At 42.8% G+C, this 20559-nt stretch overlaps 1 protein-coding gene across 1 annotated transcript; it reads right to left on the bottom strand.

Moving 5' to 3' along the window:
- Positions 1 to 849: 849 nt before the first annotated feature.
- Positions 850 to 14526, bottom strand: slc22a17 (solute carrier family 22 member 17). Its single transcript, XM_021562689.3, has 10 exons — positions 13979 to 14526; positions 12550 to 13071; positions 10323 to 10426; positions 9717 to 9871; positions 7631 to 7796; positions 6862 to 6977; positions 6629 to 6734; positions 5541 to 5764; positions 4736 to 4847; positions 850 to 4541 (listed from the first exon to the last, which is right to left on the bottom strand). Exons 2-10 carry the CDS (start codon positions 13009 to 13011, stop codon positions 4265 to 4267), a joined length of 1722 nt encoding a protein of 573 aa, XP_021418364.2. The 5' UTR covers positions 13012 to 13071; positions 13979 to 14526; the 3' UTR covers positions 850 to 4264.
- Between the last annotated feature and the right edge of the window lie 6033 nt (positions 14527 to 20559).

Genomic DNA, 20559 nt, shown 5'->3' with positions numbered 1-20559 from the left:
ATTGTGTGTTAATGTTTTATTTCTTATTGTATGAATGTGTTGTTTATGGGTGTTGTGTGGCTTGTCTGCCAGCAGGTGGCATGTTTTATTTTTTTCTTGCACAAAAAAAAGGAAAACGCCAATATAATATGTGACCGACCAGCTCAAATCGGTCTTACGTCGCAAATTTGAAATGGTGTTTTTTACATTGGATAAAAGTAGAGACTTTTATTGAGGAACAATGGGAAAGTAATTTTGCTTTGAAAGTTGATTAACTTGTAAACTCGCTTTTGAGAAAACGGCCTTTGAATTGTTTGGTACTACTATTGGAGAGCTCTTATTTGTCTACACTCATTCAGCATCGTTCACACCCTCTTTAAGCTTTAGCCCCACCCATCTCTTTAAGGGTTGATCCGAGCGTTCTGTCCTAACAACAGCAGTCAAGCACCCAAGATAACATGCTAGCTACTTCCAGACACAAATGAGCGAACAACTCACTAAACATTACTCGACCTTGCAGAGAAATAGAAGTAAACAGCAGCCTGCTTTTTTTAGTGTCACTGTTTTTGTTATTGGTTGACAAGAGCAGTTGAACTGGTGTCAGCAATGTTTTGCAAGGTAATAAAGATGATTATATCATTGCCGGCCAGCATTCAATTACACTAAAATGATGTTACTGTCACAAAAACACAATCTGGCCACCAGTCATGTTATCAGAAATACTGTTTAAAAATCTCTTTAGTTGTTTTCTGGGGGGGAACTTGTACAAAACAAAATGTCAATGATACAATGTTAAAGGCCATGTACAAGATCAATATGATTGCTTTCTGACGACATCAATACACAGACAAGACACATAACAGCCCATTGTTTACTTAACATTTTATTTTCAATTAAATCAGGTTAAAGTTATTTACATAATTACATTGCTGGATTACTTAACAGATAATCTTAAGCAAACAGCATTGTCTAACATTTTATTACTATTGTCAAGTTGTTAATAGTTATTTTCATCATCAATAATATCAATATTAATATTATAATTGTTGAGTGCATTGTAAAGAAACTACCAAAGACCGGCAGAGGGAGGCGTTTCGTTAGGTAAGTGTATTTTTCCCTCCCTAACTCCAAACCCCATCCTGCCTAGCCCACATCTCTGCCCTTCGCTCAGAGAAGGCTGTGGAATACAGTGCCTTGCGAAAATATTTGGCCCCCTTGAACTTTGCGACCTTTTGCCACATTTCAGGCTTCAAACATAAAGATATAAAACTGTATTTTTTGTGAAGAATCAACAACAAGTGGGACACAATCATGAAGTGGAACGACATTTATTGGATATTTCAAACTTTTTTAACAAATCAAAAACTGAAAAATTGGGCGTGCAAAATTATTCAGCCCCCTTAAGTTAATACTTTGTAGCGCCACCTTTTGCTGCGATTACAGCTGTAAGTCGCTTGGGGTATGTCTCTATCAGTTTTGCACATCGAGAGACTGACATTTTTTCCAATTCCTCCTTGCAAAACAGCTTGAGCTCAGTGAGGTTGGATGGAGAGCATTTGTGAACAGCAGTTTTCAGTTCTTTCCACAGATTCTCGATTGGATTCAGGTCTGGACTTTGACTTGGCCATTCTAACACCTGGATATGTTTATTTTTGAACCATTCCATTGTAGATTTTGCTTTATGTTTTGCATCATTGTCTTGTTGGAAGACAAATCTCCGTCCCAGTCTCAGGTCTTTTGCAGACTCCATCAGGTTTTCTTCCAGAATGGTCCTGTATTTGGCTCCATCCATCTTCCCATCAAATTTAACCATCTTCCCTGTCCCTGCTAAAGAAAAGCAGGCCCAAACCATGATGCTGCCACCACCATGTTTGACAGTGGGGATGGTGTGTTCAGGGTGATGAGCTGTGTTGCTTTTACGCCAAACATAACGTTTTGCATTGTTGCCAAAAAGTTCAATTTTGGTTTCATCTGACCAGAGCACCTTCTTCCACATGTTTGGTGTGTCTCCCAGGTGGTTTGTGGCAAACTTTAAACGACACTTTTTATGGATATCTTTAAGAAATGGCTTTCTTCTTGCCACTCTTCCATAAAGGCCAGATTTGTGCAATATACGACTGATTGTTGTCCTATGGACAGAGTCTCCCACCTCAGCTGTAGATCTCTGCAGTTCATCCAGAGTGATCATGGGCCTCTTGGCTGCATCTCTGATCAGTCTTCTCCTTGTATGAGCTGAAAGTTTAGAGGGACGGCCAGGTCTTGGTAGATTTGCAGTGGTCTGATACTCCTTCCATTTCAATATTATCACTTGCACAGTGCTCCTTGGGATGTTTAAAGCTTGGGAAATATTTTTGTATCCAAATCCGGCTTTAAACTTCTTGACAACACTATCTCGGACCTGCCTGGTGTGTTCCTTGTTCTTCATGATGCTCTCTGCGCTTTTAACGGACCTCTGAGACTATCACAATGCAGGTGCATTTATACGGAGACTTGATTACACACAGGTGGATTGTATTTATCATCATTAGTCATTTAGGTCAACATTTGATCATTCAGAGATCCTCCCTGAACTTCTGGAGAGAGTTTGTTGCACTGAAAGTAAAGGGGCTGAATAATTTTGCACGCCCAATTTTTCAGTTTTTGATATGTTAAAAAAGTTTTAAATATCCAATAAATGTCGTTCCACTTCATGATTGTGTCCCACTTGTTGTTGATTCTTCACAAAAAAATACAGTTTTATATCTTTATGTTTGAAGCCTGAAATGTGGCAAAAGGTCGCAAAGTTCAAGGGGGCCGAATACTTTCGCAAGGCACTGTAGATCCAGTGAAAGTCACTATACATGATCTACCATTAACTTCTATTGGGTACAACATAATCTGAAAACACAACCAAAACAAACTGCAAATGCATCCAACAAGTTTGTATAGTTACCAGCTCGGTGTATTCATTGCGTGCTACAAATATGGGGTCAAATACTACACTTTTGACGAAATGTAATACACTATAAGTTAATTTGTCCAAATACTTATGACACCTTCATATGGGGGGGGGGGACTAGTTTGCATTTCTAAACGGTAAAACAGACATGTATGAAAATAACCTTAAATAAAAGTTGACATTATCTACTGTCGCCTCATATGAAACATTTGATCTCAAAATGCTGGAGTATAGAGCCAAATTAAAAGTTTTAGCTTCACTGTCTAAATAAACACATAGGGGAGTGTAAAGGTGTGTCCATCCATTCTCTACCATACATGTCTATTTACACAAGGTTTTCAGATTTGAATGCACAGACACTCTTTCTATCATCTCTTCCTGTCTTCAGAGGAGCCTACAGTAAGGTGGGTCTGAGAGCCTAGACAAGACCATCAAGATTAATGACCCATAAACAGTATTGGCTCCAGGCCACATCTGAAAATGTAATTCATATAATTTTATCACATCCAATCAAGTTTGAGGTACTACAGTAATTTTCTCTCTTTTTTATCAACTGATTGTAGGAGGGCGCCTATTACTATTTATTTGATGCAAGTTCACAAAGCTTCCTCAAACAACCCTCAATTATAACGTAACTCAATTCATCTTCAATCAATCCATGTTATTTTCCCCATTGCCTTTAAGAGCAGTAGACAGATGTGCTCTATCAACTTGGCTAAGTGCCAAGCACAGTACAAAAGCATTCTTCCAAGATCCAGCACTATGTAACAAAACTCCTACTGTTTTTTATCAACAGATAAGCCAGCATTCATTAAGTTAAAGAAACTAGGTTTATGGTATTTACAGGACAGTAGATCTGCCTCTGTGAGCTGTGTGTGATGCCATGCTCTGTCAGATCATACACATCAAAGGTGGGCGTTCTGGAGCATGAGCACGAAGCAGCTGATGCCGTTCCGTGACACACAGGCCTTATAGGAAAGGTAGGGGGGACAGGTCACTGCATGACGAGCACTCTCCACACCGCCATCCGACCGGGGCCACACATACGCGTGCGCATACACACATTCACGTACATACACACACACTCACTTCATTGGCAGAAATGGAGACAGACGAACGACGCATGGCCGCCCCACCCACACTCCTGTGTTAGGAATGACTAGAAAATGATATGTTAGGAAGAGTAGATTGTGTGGTTGATTCTACCATGTCCCTTCACTGGCTCTACACAACCATCTTAACCAGACAACACTTCTCCCTCTTCATTTTTACCCATCTTCCTTTCTGCAGCATGGACCTGGTGACACTCTGGGCTGGCGTTATGACTGAAGTGTGATGTTTGGGCGGCTAGGTCTCTGGGTTGGGGGTGGCCAGCAGGGGAACGTTGTCCCTCCTCCTCCGGCCCAGCGGGGGGCGTCGGTACTGCTCCCCATCGGCCAGTGTCTGGGGCAGTGGTTTCCTCTTGCTCTCAGGCAGCAGCAGGATGGAGAGCACGGCCAGCAGGGCCAGGGTGGAGTACACCACGTGGTGCAGGAAGTAGCCATAGTGGTTGCGTAGGTCCATGAGGGGCGAGGTGAGGCGGCCCACGCAGCCCAGGGCCAACACCGTGCCCACGCCACTGCCCCTGGACAAGAGAATAAGGTCAAAGGTCAGTGATCTCCAAAAGAGGAAAGGCCAGCGAAGAGAGATAATACGAGAACCAAGCCTGAAATGACACCCATTGACATTGAAGTCTAACATGCCTTTAAGGCCAAATAATACACCTAATACAAAGAACAGGAAGACTCTTGTGACAGTCTATGAGTTACTGGTCCTTACCTGATGATGGTGGGCATGATCTCTGCAGTGAAGAGGACACAGAGAGAGGCAGCCGCCTGGGAGGAGAAAAGTCCCATCACTGAGAATACAGTGATGGCCGTCTCACTTAGATCTAAGAGAGGGACAGGAGGGAGAGTTAACTTAGCACTGAACTCCCCAGTCTCTGACTGGCTTGTGATTACAGCTGAAACTGAGACATGGCTTTGATTTTACTGCCATTGCAGTGTCCTACATGAACTGATATACCACCATTCAGCCACAAGGTGGCACCATGCAAAAAGGATCTGTGCTTCCAGTAATGAATGTCCATTGAAAACTTACGGAGTCATAACTATACTGAACAAAAATATAAACGCAACATGTAAAGTGTTGGTCCCATGTTTCATGAGCTGAAATAAAAGATCCCAGAAATATTCCATATGCACATAAAGCTTACTTCTCTCAAATGTTGTGCACAATTTTGTTTACATCCCTGTTAGTGAGCATTTCTCCTTTGCCAAGATAATCCATCCACCTGACAGGTTGGCATATCAAGAAGCTGATTCAACAGCATGATCATTACACAGGTGCACCTTGGTGCTGGGGACAATAAAAGCACACTCTAAAATGTACAGTTTTGTCACAACACAATGCCACAGATGTCTCAAAGTTTTGAGGGAGCGTACAATTGGCATGCTGACTGCAGGAATGTTCAACAGAGCTGTTGACAGAAATTTTGATGTTCATTTCTCTACACGCGCAGCTTAGAGGGAACAGGGGACATTACATCTATTAAGGGCAACTTCCACCTTGAGCACCAACTTACACTCCACCAGTCCGAGGAGAATCAGAGATGCCAGCCCTGTCATTGTCATGGCGAGGAGCAGGATACCACGGCGACCGCACCTGTTCACGGTTGCCCATAACAACAGCCAGGCCCCTCCTCCCGCACAGACGGACAGCAGATAGGTCCAATAGAAGCTGGGGGCAGTGCCTCTGACATCACCCCGAAATGAGCTGTAACAATGACTAATGCCATGGGAAATGAACCTGACAGACAACAGGAGAGAGATGGAGATGGAAAATCATGGTCTGTTTGGCAACTACTATAGTCCTATGTATGCTTACCAGTACAATGTTGATAGAAGCAAGGGCAAACCTATACATTAGGTTGTTTGTATGTAATGCATACACTATATGTGGTCTACATACTGATACTACTATGTTTGCTTACCAGAATGTTGTTATTACTTGAAATGAGTAACCGGTGCAGTTACATGTAACTAAACAAAGAAGTTAAACTTTCATGTACTGTAACTACTGCAGTACTACTAATACTACGATGCGTGCAACTATTTAAGGCTAAAATCATACATTTAAACAATACCTGTGTGTGTGTGTAAAAAGCGAAGGGGTGGGCCTGGGGAAATGTAACCATTCTCAAATTCATAGACGGGGCTATGTGTAACCGATGTGAAATGGCTAGCTAGTTAGTGGTGGTGCGCGCTAATAGCGTTTCAATCGGGTGACGTCACTCGCTCTGAGGCCTGAAGTAGTTGTTCCCCTTGCTCTGCAAGGGCCGCAGCTTTTGTGGAGCGATGGGTATAGATGGGTAAAGATGCTTTGTGGGTGACTGTTGTTGCTGTGTGCAGAGGGTCCCTGGTTCGAGCCCGGGTCGGGGCGAGGGGACGGACGAAAGCTGAACTGTTACATATGGATGCAAGGACTGACCATCCATGATATCAAAATCATAGTTGTAACCATCTTTTGAGACTATACAGTGTTTGTTTACATATATTTTGTTTACAATTCATTTATAAGTCCAAAAATGAATGTGGCAACTAAGGATTCCAGCTTTAAAGTGTGACCAAACGTGTGTGGGCTAACTTCGAACAACACAGTTAGGTGACTTACGAGGTGAAGCCGAGCACACACATGTTTTTCCAGATGTTCCGGCTGTGTACAAGCTCTGGGAAGGACAGGTGGGGGTAAGTAGAGGTAGACGGCTCCGAGTCCAACTCTGCAATAACGACAACAATGTCACAACACCATGTCACGTTGGAGGCATCAGCAGAGACGTTTTCAAACAATAGACAGCAAGTCTCATGAAAAGACCGACACAGAAAGACAACATGGTTCCCACACACCTGTGAAGCTCTCGTCATCCCTCTCTCTATCTCTTCTTTCACTGAAGGAATTCAGATCAGCTGATCTCTCAGAGAGAAGAAGCCAGCGAGGAGACTCAGGAAATACTCCTGGAATACTGAAACAAAACAGACATTTTCATGTAAATTCCTAGCTTCCATATTACGATATACTCTCTCCTGAAACGGCAATGTTATATTAGAATGAAAAAAAGAACAATATGCCACTTAAAGGAGGCTTTTATCTGAAAGAGACTTTTACAGTCATGCGTGTCCACTACAGAATCGAACCCACTATCCTGGCGTTGCAAGCACCGTGCTCCACCAACTGACAGAGGACTGCATTTTATTTTCTCTGTGTCAAATTTGCTATTTGCAATTAAAGTAAATGCTGTTTAACTAAAGGAGGCAGGTAGCCTAGTGGTTAAGAGCGTTGATCCAGTAACTGAAAGGTTGCTGGTTTGAATCCCCGAGCCAACTAGGTGAAAAATCTGCCAATATGCCCCTGAGCAAGGCAATTAACCCTAATTTATCCTGTTAGTCACTCTGGATAAGAGTGTCTGCTAAAATGTAAATGTAAGAACACTGCACCTTGAAGACAACTGCTAATGTATTCTGACTTGAGCTAATTGCTGAATGAAGCAGGGGGCTTTAAATCAATACAATGCTCTCAACAAGTTAGTTTGCATTTAGGTCTTTAATCAAATTACTACCATATTCCCCATTCCCTTGTGCATAGGTTTCTGTCCTCCAACACAGCACACACACTCACCCGTAGGTGAGGAACAGAGAGAGTGGTGCAGCCCCCGCTCCGAGTAAACCCCTCCAGGACTGGCAAGACAGAGCAACACCCAGCAACAGCAGCTCCCCAGAAACCGTAGTTAGTCCTGCCACCATGGTGACCAGCAGACGTAGTGAGGGATCACAGAGTTCAAGACCTTTCAATCAAACAAACAGAACAATTAATGATTACAGACACAACAATGTTGTACAATTAGTAAACAGGTTTGGTCTTTGGTCAATTCTCAAAATAGTTTTAAGGTGCAGTAGTGTTTTGATGCTATTATTTAGAGCCTTGTGTACTATGGCAGGGGTTCCCAAACTTTTTCACTCGCGGGCCCCCCCATGGCATCCAAATACAGTTTTAAAGCTCATTTTCTTGCAATTCTATACATTTCAACATGTCTAATGTGTAGTCGTGATATTTGAGTGACAAAAAAATGATCTATAGGCTAAAAAAACGACATAAAAAAATGGTAGCTGACATGGGCTAGTTGATCTGGATATTTCTGACACTTTATGAATAGCTCTCTAAGGTACAGTGCCTTCGGAAAGTATTCAGACCCCTTGACCTTTTCCTCATTTTGTTACGTAACAGCGCTATTCTAAAATTGATTAAATAAAATTGCAGTAATCTACACACATTTATTAATTTATTAAAAATAAAACACAGAAATACCTTATTTACATAAGTTTCACCCTTTGCTATGAAATTCGAAATTGAGTTTAGGTGCATCCTGTTTCCATTGATCATACTTGAGATGTTTTTACAAATTGATTGGACATGATTTGGAAAGGCACACACCTGTCAAAATAATGTCCCTCAGTTGACAGTGCATGTGAGAGCAAAAACCAAGCCACGAGGTCGAACGAATTGTCCGTAAAGCTCAGAGACAGGATTGTATCAAGGCACAGATCTGGGGAAGGGTACCAAAACATTTCTGCAGCATTGAAGGTCCCCAAGAACACAGTGGCCTCCATCATTCTTAAATGGAATAAGTTTGGAACCACCAAGACCCTTCCTAGAGCTGGCCACCCGGCCAACCTGAGAGAAGGGAGAAGGGCCTTGGTCAGGGAGGTGACCAAGAACCTGATGCTCACTCTGACAGAGCTCTAGAGTTCCTCTGTGGAAATGGGAGAACCTTCCAGAAGGACAACCATCTCTGCAGCACTCCACCAATCAGGCCTTGGTAGAGTGGCCAGACAGAAGCCACTCCTCAGTAAAAGGCACATGACAGCCTGCTTGGAGTTGCCAAAAGGCACCTAAAGACTCTCAGATGATGAGACACAAGATTCTTTGGTCTGATGAAACCAAGATTGAACACTTTGGCCTGAATGCCAAGCGTCACTTCTGGAGGAAGTGGCACCATCCTTAAGGTAAAGCGTGGTGGTGGCAGCATCATGCTGTGGGGATGTTTTTCAGCGGCAGGAACTGGAACACTAGTCAGGAACAAAGGAAAAGATAAACGGAGCAAAGTACAGAGAGATCCTTGATGAAAACCTGCTCCAGAGCGCTCAGGACCTCAGACTGGGGGCAAAGGTTCACCTTCCAACAGGACAACAACCCTAAACACACAGCCAAGACAACACAGGAGTGGCTTCGGGACAAGTCTCATACCCAAGAAGACTCGAGGCTGTAATCGCTGCCAAAGGTGCTTCAACAAAGTACTGAGTAAAGGGTCTGAATAATTATCTAAATGTGATATTTCCTTATTTATTTATTATTATTTATTTTTAATCCTAAATCCTGTTTTTTCTTTGTCATTATGGGGTATTGTGTGTAGATTGATGAGGGGGAAAAACAATTTAATCAATTTTAGATTAAGGCTGTAACCTAACAAAATGTGGAAAAAGTCAAGGGGTCTGAATACTTTGTGAAGGCACTGAATGCAATGACTTACATGACAAGAAGAACTATCCAATTTCAAAATTGCACCTTGTGCATTCTACTACTCCAACTTTCAAGAATACATTTAAAGACAGACTGAGTTCCTTTGGGGGGGGCACCCCCCTCTGCCGACCCTTCGCACAGTTTTGGAACCACTGTACTATGGCATCAGTATCTGGATAGTACTCACGTGTGATGTAAAGCGTGAGGTAGACACCAGCACTAGCAGCAGCCAGGCAAAAGCGCATGACAATAAAGATAGGGGGGGAGGTAGAGACGCACACGAGCACGCCAAATACCACCGAGAGGGTTAGCGAGGAGAGCAGTGTCTTCAACCTGCCCAGTCTGAGAAAAAAACAAGGAAGAGAAAATACAAAGATCTTAGGGCATAAGCAGAGGCCTCTGAACACCATAGGCCAGTTTCATGGAAATTAAAGCCAGGCATAGGCCTCATAAACATACCTCGATTAAGCTAGTAATGAAAAGGGTCATTTTAGATCAAATGTTTTGTCATGACCATGTAAATACATAGTAAAATACATATTATGGACACCTATTGTATATTCCCAGACTTTCTCAGGACTGAGATGACAAATATACTCAAACCATGTTCATTGCACCAGGATCATTGTCTAGATTCAAGTGCAGTCTAGGCCCGAGTCAGTGAAACTGTTGCCGAAAGCATCATTTTTTGTTTGTTAATTCAATTGGCTTCATCTGACTCTCAATCCTCAAGAGGTCTCACCCCCCTAGTCTAACCCTCACCTTTTCCTCTGTATTTCTAGTGTCATCTTACCTGTCAGCAGCAAAGCCCAGTCCCAGGCATCCTGTCAGAACACCCAGGATAAAGGACACCTCCTCGACTGGGACCAGCCAGTACTGACCACACACCAAATCCCACTGGGAGAGGAGAGAGAAGGAAGGAGGTGGAGAACCAACAAAAGATTACAGAAAGAGAAGAGAGGGAGGTAGACATATGTTTCATTCCATCAATAGGACATTGTTCCAGGTAATACAAAACAACTTATTTCAACCAAACTACACTATATTGAAATGTTATTTCAATCATTTCCATTTTGTTAGAAATAACTTGAGCATGGCTTTGTTATTACATCTGAAGTGCTCCGTTGGTGCATTTGCTACTGTTGAAAGCTAAGTGATTACAATGAGATAGCATAGTTTCTGGGCAGAGTCAGGAAGCTGCTGCTAACAATGCCTTATGTAATAGGACCCTATGCAGGGACACATGAAGAGCCTGTCACATACTATCTATCACTCATCCTATCCCTGGTTCGGCATGGCTGAACTATATACACTGAGCAAAAATATAAACGCAACACGTAAAGTGCTGGTCCCTTTTTCAAGACCCCAGAAATGTTCCATTAGCACAGAAAGCTTATTTTTCTCAAATGTTGTGCACAAATTTGTTTACATCCCTGTTAGTGAGCATTTGATCCTTTGCAAGATAATCCATCCATCTGACAGGTGTGGTGTATCAAGAAGCTGATTAAATGGCATGATCGTTACACAGGTACACTTTGTGCTGGGGACAATAAAATGCCACTCTAAAATATGTAGTTTTGTCACACAACACAATTCCACAGATGTCTCAAGTTTTGAGGGAGTGCCCAATTGACATGCTGACTGCAGGAATGTCCACCGGAGCTGTTTCCAGTTAATTTAATGTTAATTTCTCTACCATAAGCCGCCTCCAACATCGTTTTAGAGAATTTGTCAGTATGTCCAACTGGCCTCACAACCGCAGACTATGTGTAACCACGTCAGCCCAGGACTATTTCTGTCTGCAATAAAGCCCTTTTTTGGGAAAAACTCATTCTGATTGGCTGGGCCTATGCCCTCCCAGGCCCACCCATGACTGCACCCCTGCCCAGTCATGTGAAATCCATAGATTAGGACATAATTAATTTATTTAAATTGACTGATTTCCTATTATGAACTGTAATTTAGCAAAATCTTTGAAAATGTTGCATGTTGCGTTTATATTTTTGTTCAGTATAGTTACCTCACAAATGAGAGCACGGTCGATAGCATTCATATGGACGTGCTTGGAAAAAATAAGAAATGCCAAACTTGCACACAAACAAGTTCACAAACTGCCCAAACCAGTTATGAACATGAATCAAAAGCATTATAATACCCTTTGCCCGAGACCTATGACTTCCATTTCTTCCCTCTTATACTAAAACCTCAATGTCAAAGGAGCATATAGACATCTGCCCTGACAATTCTACTACAAAATGGTGTTACAAGGCATTTGCTTAAAGATGTTTAGTTCAGTATTTCTACTGAAGCCTTATTGATTAATGGTGGAGACTGGTGAGGGCTGTTCTGGCTTCTGAGAGAAGTTGCTGAAGCAGCATAGTGGCGTTATACTGGTCGATCATGACTAAAGGTAAAACTACACTCTGAAATCAACCGCTGAATCGAGCCTTCTGTCTATGAACAGAGAGACTGGATGGTGTTCCTGCTGTCTACAAGCACATGGTAGAAGGCGCTGCAGTTGTCTGTCTCTTAAATTACAATGACTCCTTGAGACCAGTGTATGTTTAGCTAACCACAGAGGGCAACGGGCCGACAGAACAGCTTACAGAAGCACCAGGTTTCCCACCCGCGTCACGCATGGAATTCAAAACAAACAGAGAGAGAGTCCACAGTGAGCCAAGTGAGAGCTAAAGACCATGGAAAATTGTGGGTGTGGTGGACAACAGTTCTGCTAAAGACATTAGGCCTGAAGCGTCATAAGACATTTTTATAATAAGTACACACATCCTTACTGCTGCAAAGCAATGGATCATGTTTTCTGACACTGAGAGTGCTGTGACTGTTTATGACATATTTAATCAAAGCAGTGTTAATGGTGAAGGCATGTTTTACCATGTAAGGGAAGCAGTGCTTCACTTATGAGAATATACTCAGTAATGCATTACGTAATTTGGATTCTGAGACCGGGAAATACAAACTAATCAAGAAAACAATGAGACCGACAAAGTTCCTTGAGGTACCTCAGTAACAATGTTAATTCTCAATCCTTCTGTGACATTGTAGTCCCAGCCAGCATCGCAGTTCTCCACCCCGGACTGGGTACCGTTGATATACTGCTTGCACTGAGACAGCCCCCCGCTGTCACCCACTCTGCCCCCTTTCTCCCAGGGCAGGGAGGCGTTGAGGACCTGCGGGGCAGGCGAAGGTCCTGGGAGGCGGCAGTGGTGGGGCGACGCGAGAGTGAGCAGGGGATCCGAGGAGAGAAGGAAGGCCAGGAAGAGATTGGGCAAGAGGGAGAGACAGATGAGCATCCTCTGTTTCTTCCTCCCTAGGGCCAGGACCATCACCTCCCCCGTGGGAGGCAGGGAGGGGGGAAGCGGGAGGGAGGAGGAGGGAGCGGGAGACGAGGGAGTGGGAGAAGAGGGGAGGGGGGGAGGCGGACAGGGGGAAGGGGAGGGGATGGGGGACTCAGGTGATGTCATGACTGAGGGTCAGAGAGGTTGTGGTCGATCCTCAGATGGAGTAGGAAATATGGGAAATATCTGTGGAGGGAAAACATTTAAAAAATAATGACACTGACCATGACTACTTTCTTCCAAATATATTATTAGCTACAGTGCACCTGCAGAATATGATGAAATAACAACAATTGTTCAGTGAGTGAATGAATCTTCATTCTTATTTATTTACAGACTTAAACAGTCTTTTTTTTCGTTTTGTTACTTTTATAGTGCATAATCATAAACCCTGGCAATCCCATAATAGAGGGAGCAATGCCAACCACATTAAATCATGATAAGCTTTATATTACATTGGTGGATATACCCATTCTATTGCTGGGTGACTCACACAGGAAGTGTTTATTTGTAGCATTGCTATACACGTGTAGGGAATACATTATACAGCTGTATCCTATTGCCCAAGATCAAAACAAGGTATTTGAACATGTTGTTGTGAGCCTACACTATCAGCCACAAGTGCACATGGTCCGTTATGTTAATGTTCTAGGCTGCTACAAGGCCAGGAAGTTCTGCGAAAGGAATTCCAGTTACATAAGAGGCTTTTCAGACAGGGAACAGTACTGCATGGAAGGAAAAGAGCAAACGCATATTTTAATAGAGGTAACATAGAGCAACACACAAACCACCCGAAAAAAGAACATTCAAGTAACATTGTACGATCCCACTGGGCAAAGACGTCAATTCAACGTCTTTTACACGTTGGTTCAACGTCATTTCATTGCAAAGACGTTGAAACAACGTTGATTCAACCCGTGGGATGAATAAATGACAAGCCTACACTGAAATGGTGGTGTCATATTAGGTCACTGACACAAGTGCACGCACGCACCTGCCCCGGGCAGACAGACAGCAAACTACATTATTCTGTAAATATACAATATTGTCACAGTTTGGGTGGCATGGGGACAATAGCAGCACAATTACTTACCCCTTTCCAGTGTTACTATAGTCGTCAGATATTATAATACATCCGGTAGGTTAACGATTGCCCACTGTCACTTTCAAACGTCCGTTTTGGTAAAGCCAAAACATTGCAGGGGATAAAGGGAACAGTGTTCCGAACTGAGTTGGATTTTCACCGCATTCCCTTTACTCTTCCTATGCGTATTCTCTCTGTCGGCTGTCGATTATTCCATCCTCCTGTAACATAGGCTACTGTCCCAGGGTAGTATTGTATGAAGAAGCACTAGAAACTAAAGTAATTTCAGAGAAGAAAACGCAGTTTCAACATAGACACCTAATGAAGCAATTTTTGGGCTATATTGTCATGCTCGACTTCTATGGTGCCTGATTTCTAATGATGTTGCGCGACCCAAGTGTATGTCCGCCGACATGAAAGAAGTGTTAAGTAATTAAATAATACATAATTATTTCCGACATCATCTTAAAGGGGACGGGTGACAGCCATAGTCGAACCGATCCTCTCTGGGACAAAGGGGGTGGAAAACTGCAATGGGGGAAGCGACATTCAGACTCGTGAGAAATCGGGTGAAATCGTTGAGGAGACGTCCCCTCTTTCACTGTAAATTAAGCCATCTGCCGCATGGTGGGGCCATAATTCATAGATTATTCTCAAGGTTGAAAAAGCGCACATTATGAGTTGTACTACACTGAACAAAAATCTAAACGCAACATGTAAAGTGTTGGTCCCATGTTTCATGAGCTGAAATGAAAAATCCCAGAAATGTTCCATAAGCACAAAAATACTCTAACATGTTGAGCACAAAGTTGTTTCCATCCATGTTAGTGAGCATTTCTCATTTGTCAAAATAATCCATCCACCTGACAGGTTTGGCATATCAAGAAGCTGATTAAACAGCATCATCATTACACAGGTGCTGGGGACAATAAAAGGCCACTCTAAAATGTGCTGTTTTGTCACACAACAGAAGTTTTGAGGGAGCGTGCAGTTAGCATGCTGACTGCAGGAATGCTCACCAGAGCTGTTGCCAGACAATTTAATCTTGTTTTAAAGAATTTGGCAGTACATCCAACCGGCCTCACAACCGCAGACCAGTGGTGTAAAGTACTTAAGTAAAAGTATTTTCTTTAAGTCGTTTTTTGGGGGTATCTGCACTTTACTATTTATATTTTTTGACAACTTTTACTTTCACTTCACTCTATTCCTAAAAAAATGATGTACTTTTTACTCCATATATTTTCCCTGACACCCAAAAGTATTCGTTACATTTTGAATGCTTAGCAGGACAGGAAAATGTTCTAATTCACACACTTATCAAGTGAACATTCCCGGTCATCCCTACTGCCTCTGATCTGACGGACTCACTAAACACATGCTTCATTCGTAGATGATGTCTGAGTGTTGGAGCGTGCCCATGGCTATCCGTAAAAATTTTAAAAATAAAAATGTTGACGTCTGGTTTGCTTAATATTTTTTATCTTATTTTATTTTATTTATTTCACCTTTATTTAACCAGGTGGGCAAGTTGAGAACAAGTTCTCATTTACAACTGCGACCTGGCCAAGATAAAGCAAAGCAGTTTGACACATATAACAATACAGAGTTACACATGGAATTAAACAAACATACAGTCAATAATACAGTAGAAGTCTATATACAATGTGAGCAAATGAGGTAGGATAAGGGAGGTAAAGTCAATAAATAGGCCATGGTGGCACAGTAAGTACAATATAGCAATTAAAACACTGGAATGGTAGATTTGACAGTAGATGAGTGTGCAAAGTAGAAATACTTGGGTGCAAAGGAGCAAAATAAATAAATAGATAAATACAGTAGGGGAAGAGGTAGTTGTTTGGGCTATTTATAGATGGGCTATGTACAAGTGCAGTGATCTGGTCTGGTGCTTAAAGCTAGTGAGGGAGATAAGTGTTTCCAGTTTCAGAGGTTTTTGTAGTTTGTTCCAGTCAATGGCAGCAGAGAACTGGAAGGGGAGGCGGCCAAAGGAGGAATTGGCTTTGGGGGTGACAGGTGAGATATACCTGCTGGAACGCGTGCTACGGGTGGGTGCTGCTATGGTGACCAGCGAGCAGAGATAAGGCGGGACTTTACCTAGCAGGGTCTTGTAGATGACCTGGAGCCAGTGGGTTTGGCGACGAGTGTGAAGCGAGGACCAGCCAACGAGAGCCTACAGGTCGCAGTGGTGGGTAGTACAGTGGGGCAAAAAAGTATTTAGTCAGCCACCAATTGTGCAAGTTCTCCCACTTAAAAAGATGAGAGTGGCCTGTAATTTTCATCATAGGTACCCTTCAACTATGACAGACAAAATGAGAAAAAAAAATCCAGAAAATCACATTGTAGGATTTTTTATGAATTTATTTGCAAATTATGGTGGAAAATAAGTATTTGGTCAATAACAAAAGTTTATCTCAATACTTTGTTATATACCCTTTGTTGGCAATGACAGAGGTCAAACGTTTTCTGTAAGTCTTCACAAGGTTTTCAAACAGTGTTGCTGGTATTTTGGCCCATTCCTCCATGCAGATCTCCTCTAGAGCAGTGATGTTTTGGGGCTGTTGCTGGGCAACACAGACTTTCAACTCCCTCCAAAGATTCTCTATGGGGTTGAGATCTGGAGACTGGTTAGGCCACTCCAGGACCTTGAAATGCTTCTTACGAAGCCACTCCTTCGTTGCCCGGGCGGTGTGTTAGGATCATTGTCATGCTGAAAGACCCAGCCACGTTTCATCTTCAATGCCCTTGCTGATGGAAGGAGGTTTTCACTCAAAATCTCACGATACATGGCCCCATTCATTCTTTCCTTTACACGGACGGATCAGTCGTCCTGGTCCCTTTGCAGAAAAACAGCCCCAAAGCATGTTTCCATCCCCATGCTTCACAGTAGGTATGGTGTTCTTTGGATGCAACTCAGCATTCTTTGTCCTCCAAACACGACGAGTTGAGTTTTTACCAAAAAGTTATATTTTGGTTTCATCTGACCATATGACATTCTCCCAATCTTCTTCTGGATCATCCAAATGCTCTCTAGCAAACTTCAGACGGGCCTGGACATGTACTGGCTTAAGCATGGGGACACGTCTGGCACTGCAGGATTTGAGTCCCTTGCTGCGTAGTGTGTTACTGATGGTAGGCTTTGTTACTTTGGTCCCAGCTCTCTGCAGGTCATTCACTAGGTCCCCCCGTGTGGTTCTGGGATTGTTGCTCACCATTCTTGTGATCATTTTGACCCCACGGGGTGAGATCTTGCGTGGAGCCCCAGATCGAGGGAGATTATCAGTGGTCTTGTATGTCTTCCATTTCCTAATAATTGCTCCCACAGTTGATTTCTTCAAACCAAGCTGCTTATCTATTGCAGATTCAGTCTTTCCAGCCTGGTGCAGGTCTGCAATTTTGTTTCTGGTGTCCTTTGACAGCTCTTTGGTCTTGGCCATAGTGGAGTTTGGAGTGTGACTGTTTGAGGTTGTGGACAGGTGTCTTTTAAACTGATAACAAGTTCAAACAGGTGCCATTAATACAGGTAACGAGTGGAGGACAGAGGAGCCTCTTAAAGAAGAAATTACAGGTCTGTGAGAGCCAGAAATCTTGCTTGTTTATAGGTTACCAAATACTTATTTTCCACCATAATTTGCAAATAAATTCATTAAAACTCCTACAATGTGATTTTCTGGATTTTTTCCCCTCATTTTGTCTGTCATAGTTGAAGTGTACCTATGATGAAAATTACAGGCCTCTCTCATCTTTTTAAGTGGGAGAACTTGCACAATTGGTGGCTGACTAAATACTTGTTTGCCCCACTGTATATGGGGCTTTGGTGACAAAACAGATGGCACTGTGATAGACTGCATCCAATTTGTTGAGTAGGGTGTTGGAGGCTATTTTGTAAAGGACATCGCCAAAGTCGAGTATCGGTAAGATGGTCAGTTTTACGAGGATATGTTTGGCAGCATGGGTGAAGGATGCTTTGTTGCGAAATAGGAAGCCAATTTTAGATTTAACTTTGGATTGGAGATGTTTTATGTGAGTCTGGGGTGAGATCTTGCGTGGAGCCCCAGATCGAGGGAGATTATCAGTGGTCTTGTATGTCTTCCATTTCCTAATAATTGCTCCCACAGTTGATTTCTTCAAACCAAGCTGCTTATCTATTGCAGATTCAGTCTTTCCAGCCTGGTGCAGGTCTGCAATTTTGTTTCTGGTGTCCTTTGACAGCTCTTTGGTCTTGGCCATAGTGGAGTTTGGAGTGTGACTGTTTGAGGTTGTGGACAGGTGTCTTTTAAACTGATAACAAGTTCAAACAGGTGCCATTAATACAGGTAACGAGTGGAGGACAGAGGAGCCTCTTAAAGAAGAAATTACAGGTCTGTGAGAGCCAGAAATCTTGCTTGTTTATAGGTTACCAAATACTTATTTTCCACCATAATTTGCAAATAAATTCATTAAAACTCCTACAATGTGATTTTCTGGATTTTTTCCCCTCATTTTGTCTGTCATAGTTGAAGTGTACCTATGATGAAAATTACAGGCCTCTCTCATCTTTTTAAGTGGGAGAACTTGCACAATTGGTGGCTGACTAAATACTTGTTTGCCCCACTTTATATGGGGCTTTGGTGACAAAACAGATGGCACTGTGATAGACTGCATCCAATTTGTTGAGTAGGGTGTTGGAGGCTATTTTGTAAAGGACATCGCCAAAGTCGAGTATCGGTAAGATGGTCAGTTTTACGAGGATATGTTTGGCAGCATGGGTGAAGGATGCTTTGTTGCGAAATAGGAAGCCAATTCTAGATTTAACTTTGGATTGGAGATGTTTTATGTGAGTCTGGAAGGAGAGTTTACAGTCTAACCAGACACCTAGGTATTTGTAGTTGTCCACATATTCTATGTCAGAACCGTCCAGAGTAGTGATGCTGGACGGGTGGGCAGGTGCAGGCAGCGATTGGTTGAAGAGCATGCATTTAGTTTTACTTGTATTTAAGAGCAGTTGGAGGCCACGGAAGGAGAGTTGTATGGCATTGAAGCTCGTCTGGAGGTTAGTTAACACAGTGTCCAAAGAAGGGCCAGAAGTATACAGAATGGTGTCGTCTGCGTAGAGGTGGATCAGAGACTCACCAGCAGCAAGTGCGACATCATTGATGTATACAGAGAAGAGAATCGGCCCAAGAATTGAACCCTGTGGCACCCCCATAGAGACTGCCAGAGGCCCGGACAACATGCCCTCAGATTTGACACACTGAACTCTGTCGGAGAAGTAGCTGGTGAACCAGGCGAGGCAATCATTTGAGAAACCAAGGCTGTTGACTCTGCCTATGAGGATGGGGTGATTGACAGAGTCGAAAGCCTTGGCCAGGTCAATGAATATGGCTGCACATTATTGTTTCTTATCGATAGCGGTTAAGATATCGTTCAGGACCTTGAGCGTGACTGAGGTGCACCCATGACCAGCTCTGAAACCAGATTGCATAGTGGAGAAGGTACGGTGGGATTCGAAATGGTTGTTGATCTGTTTGATAACTTGGCTTTCGAAGACCTTAGAAAGGCAGGGTAGGATAGATATAGGTCTATAGCAGTTTGGGTCAAGAGTGTCCCCCCCCTTTGAAGAGGAGGATGACCGCAGCTGCTGTCCAATCTTTGAGAATTTCTGACAACACGAAAGAGAGATGGAACAGGCTAGTAATAGGGGTTGCAACAATTTCGGCAGATAATTTTAGAAAGAAAGGGTCCAGATTGTCTAGCCCGGCTGATTTGTGGGGGTCCAGATTTTGCAGCTCTTTCAGGACATCAGTTGACTGGATTTGGCAGAAGGAGAAATGGGGAAGGCTTAGGCGAGTTGCTGTGGGGGGTGCAGTGCTGTTGACCGGGGTAGGGGTAGCCAGGTGGAAAGCATGGCCAGCCATAGAGAAATGCTTATTGAAATTCTCAATTATAGTGGATTTATCAGTGGTGACATTGTTTCCTATCCTCAGTGCAGTGGGCAGCTGGGAGGAAGTGCTCTTATTCTCCATGGACTTTACAATGTCCCAGAACGTTTTTGAGTTTTGTGTTGCAATATAAGGAATTTGAAATGATTTTTACTTTACTTAAGTATATTTTAGCAATTACATTTACTTTTGATACTTACGTATATTTAAAAGCAAATCCTTTTAGACTTTTACTCAAGTAGGATTTTACTGGGTGACTTTCAATTTTACTTGAGTCATTTTCTATTAAGGTATCTATACTTTTACTCAAGTATGACAATATGGCACTTTTTCCACCACTGCCTCAGACCACGTGTATGGTGTCGTATGGGCGAGCTGTTTGCTGGTGTCAACATTGTAAACAGAGTGCCCCATGGTGGCGGTGGGGTTATGGTATGCGCAGGCATAAACTTCGAACAATGAACACAATTGTATTTTATCAATGTCAATTTGAAACCATAGAGATACCATGCCATTCATCTGCCGCCATCACCTGATGTTTCAGCATGATAATGCACGGCCCCATGTCGCAAGTATCTGTAAACAATTCCTGGATGCTTAAAATGTCCCAGTTCTTCCATGGCCTGCATACTCTGTAACAGGCTGCAGGGTTAA

The sequence above is a fragment of the Oncorhynchus mykiss genome, chromosome 15, assembly GCF_057628025.1.
Source record: "Oncorhynchus mykiss isolate SJ-2025 chromosome 15, ASM5762802v1, whole genome shotgun sequence".
NCBI classification, from domain to species: domain Eukaryota; kingdom Metazoa; phylum Chordata; class Actinopteri; order Salmoniformes; family Salmonidae; genus Oncorhynchus; species Oncorhynchus mykiss.
This window is presented reverse-complemented; position numbering and strand designations above follow the sequence as displayed.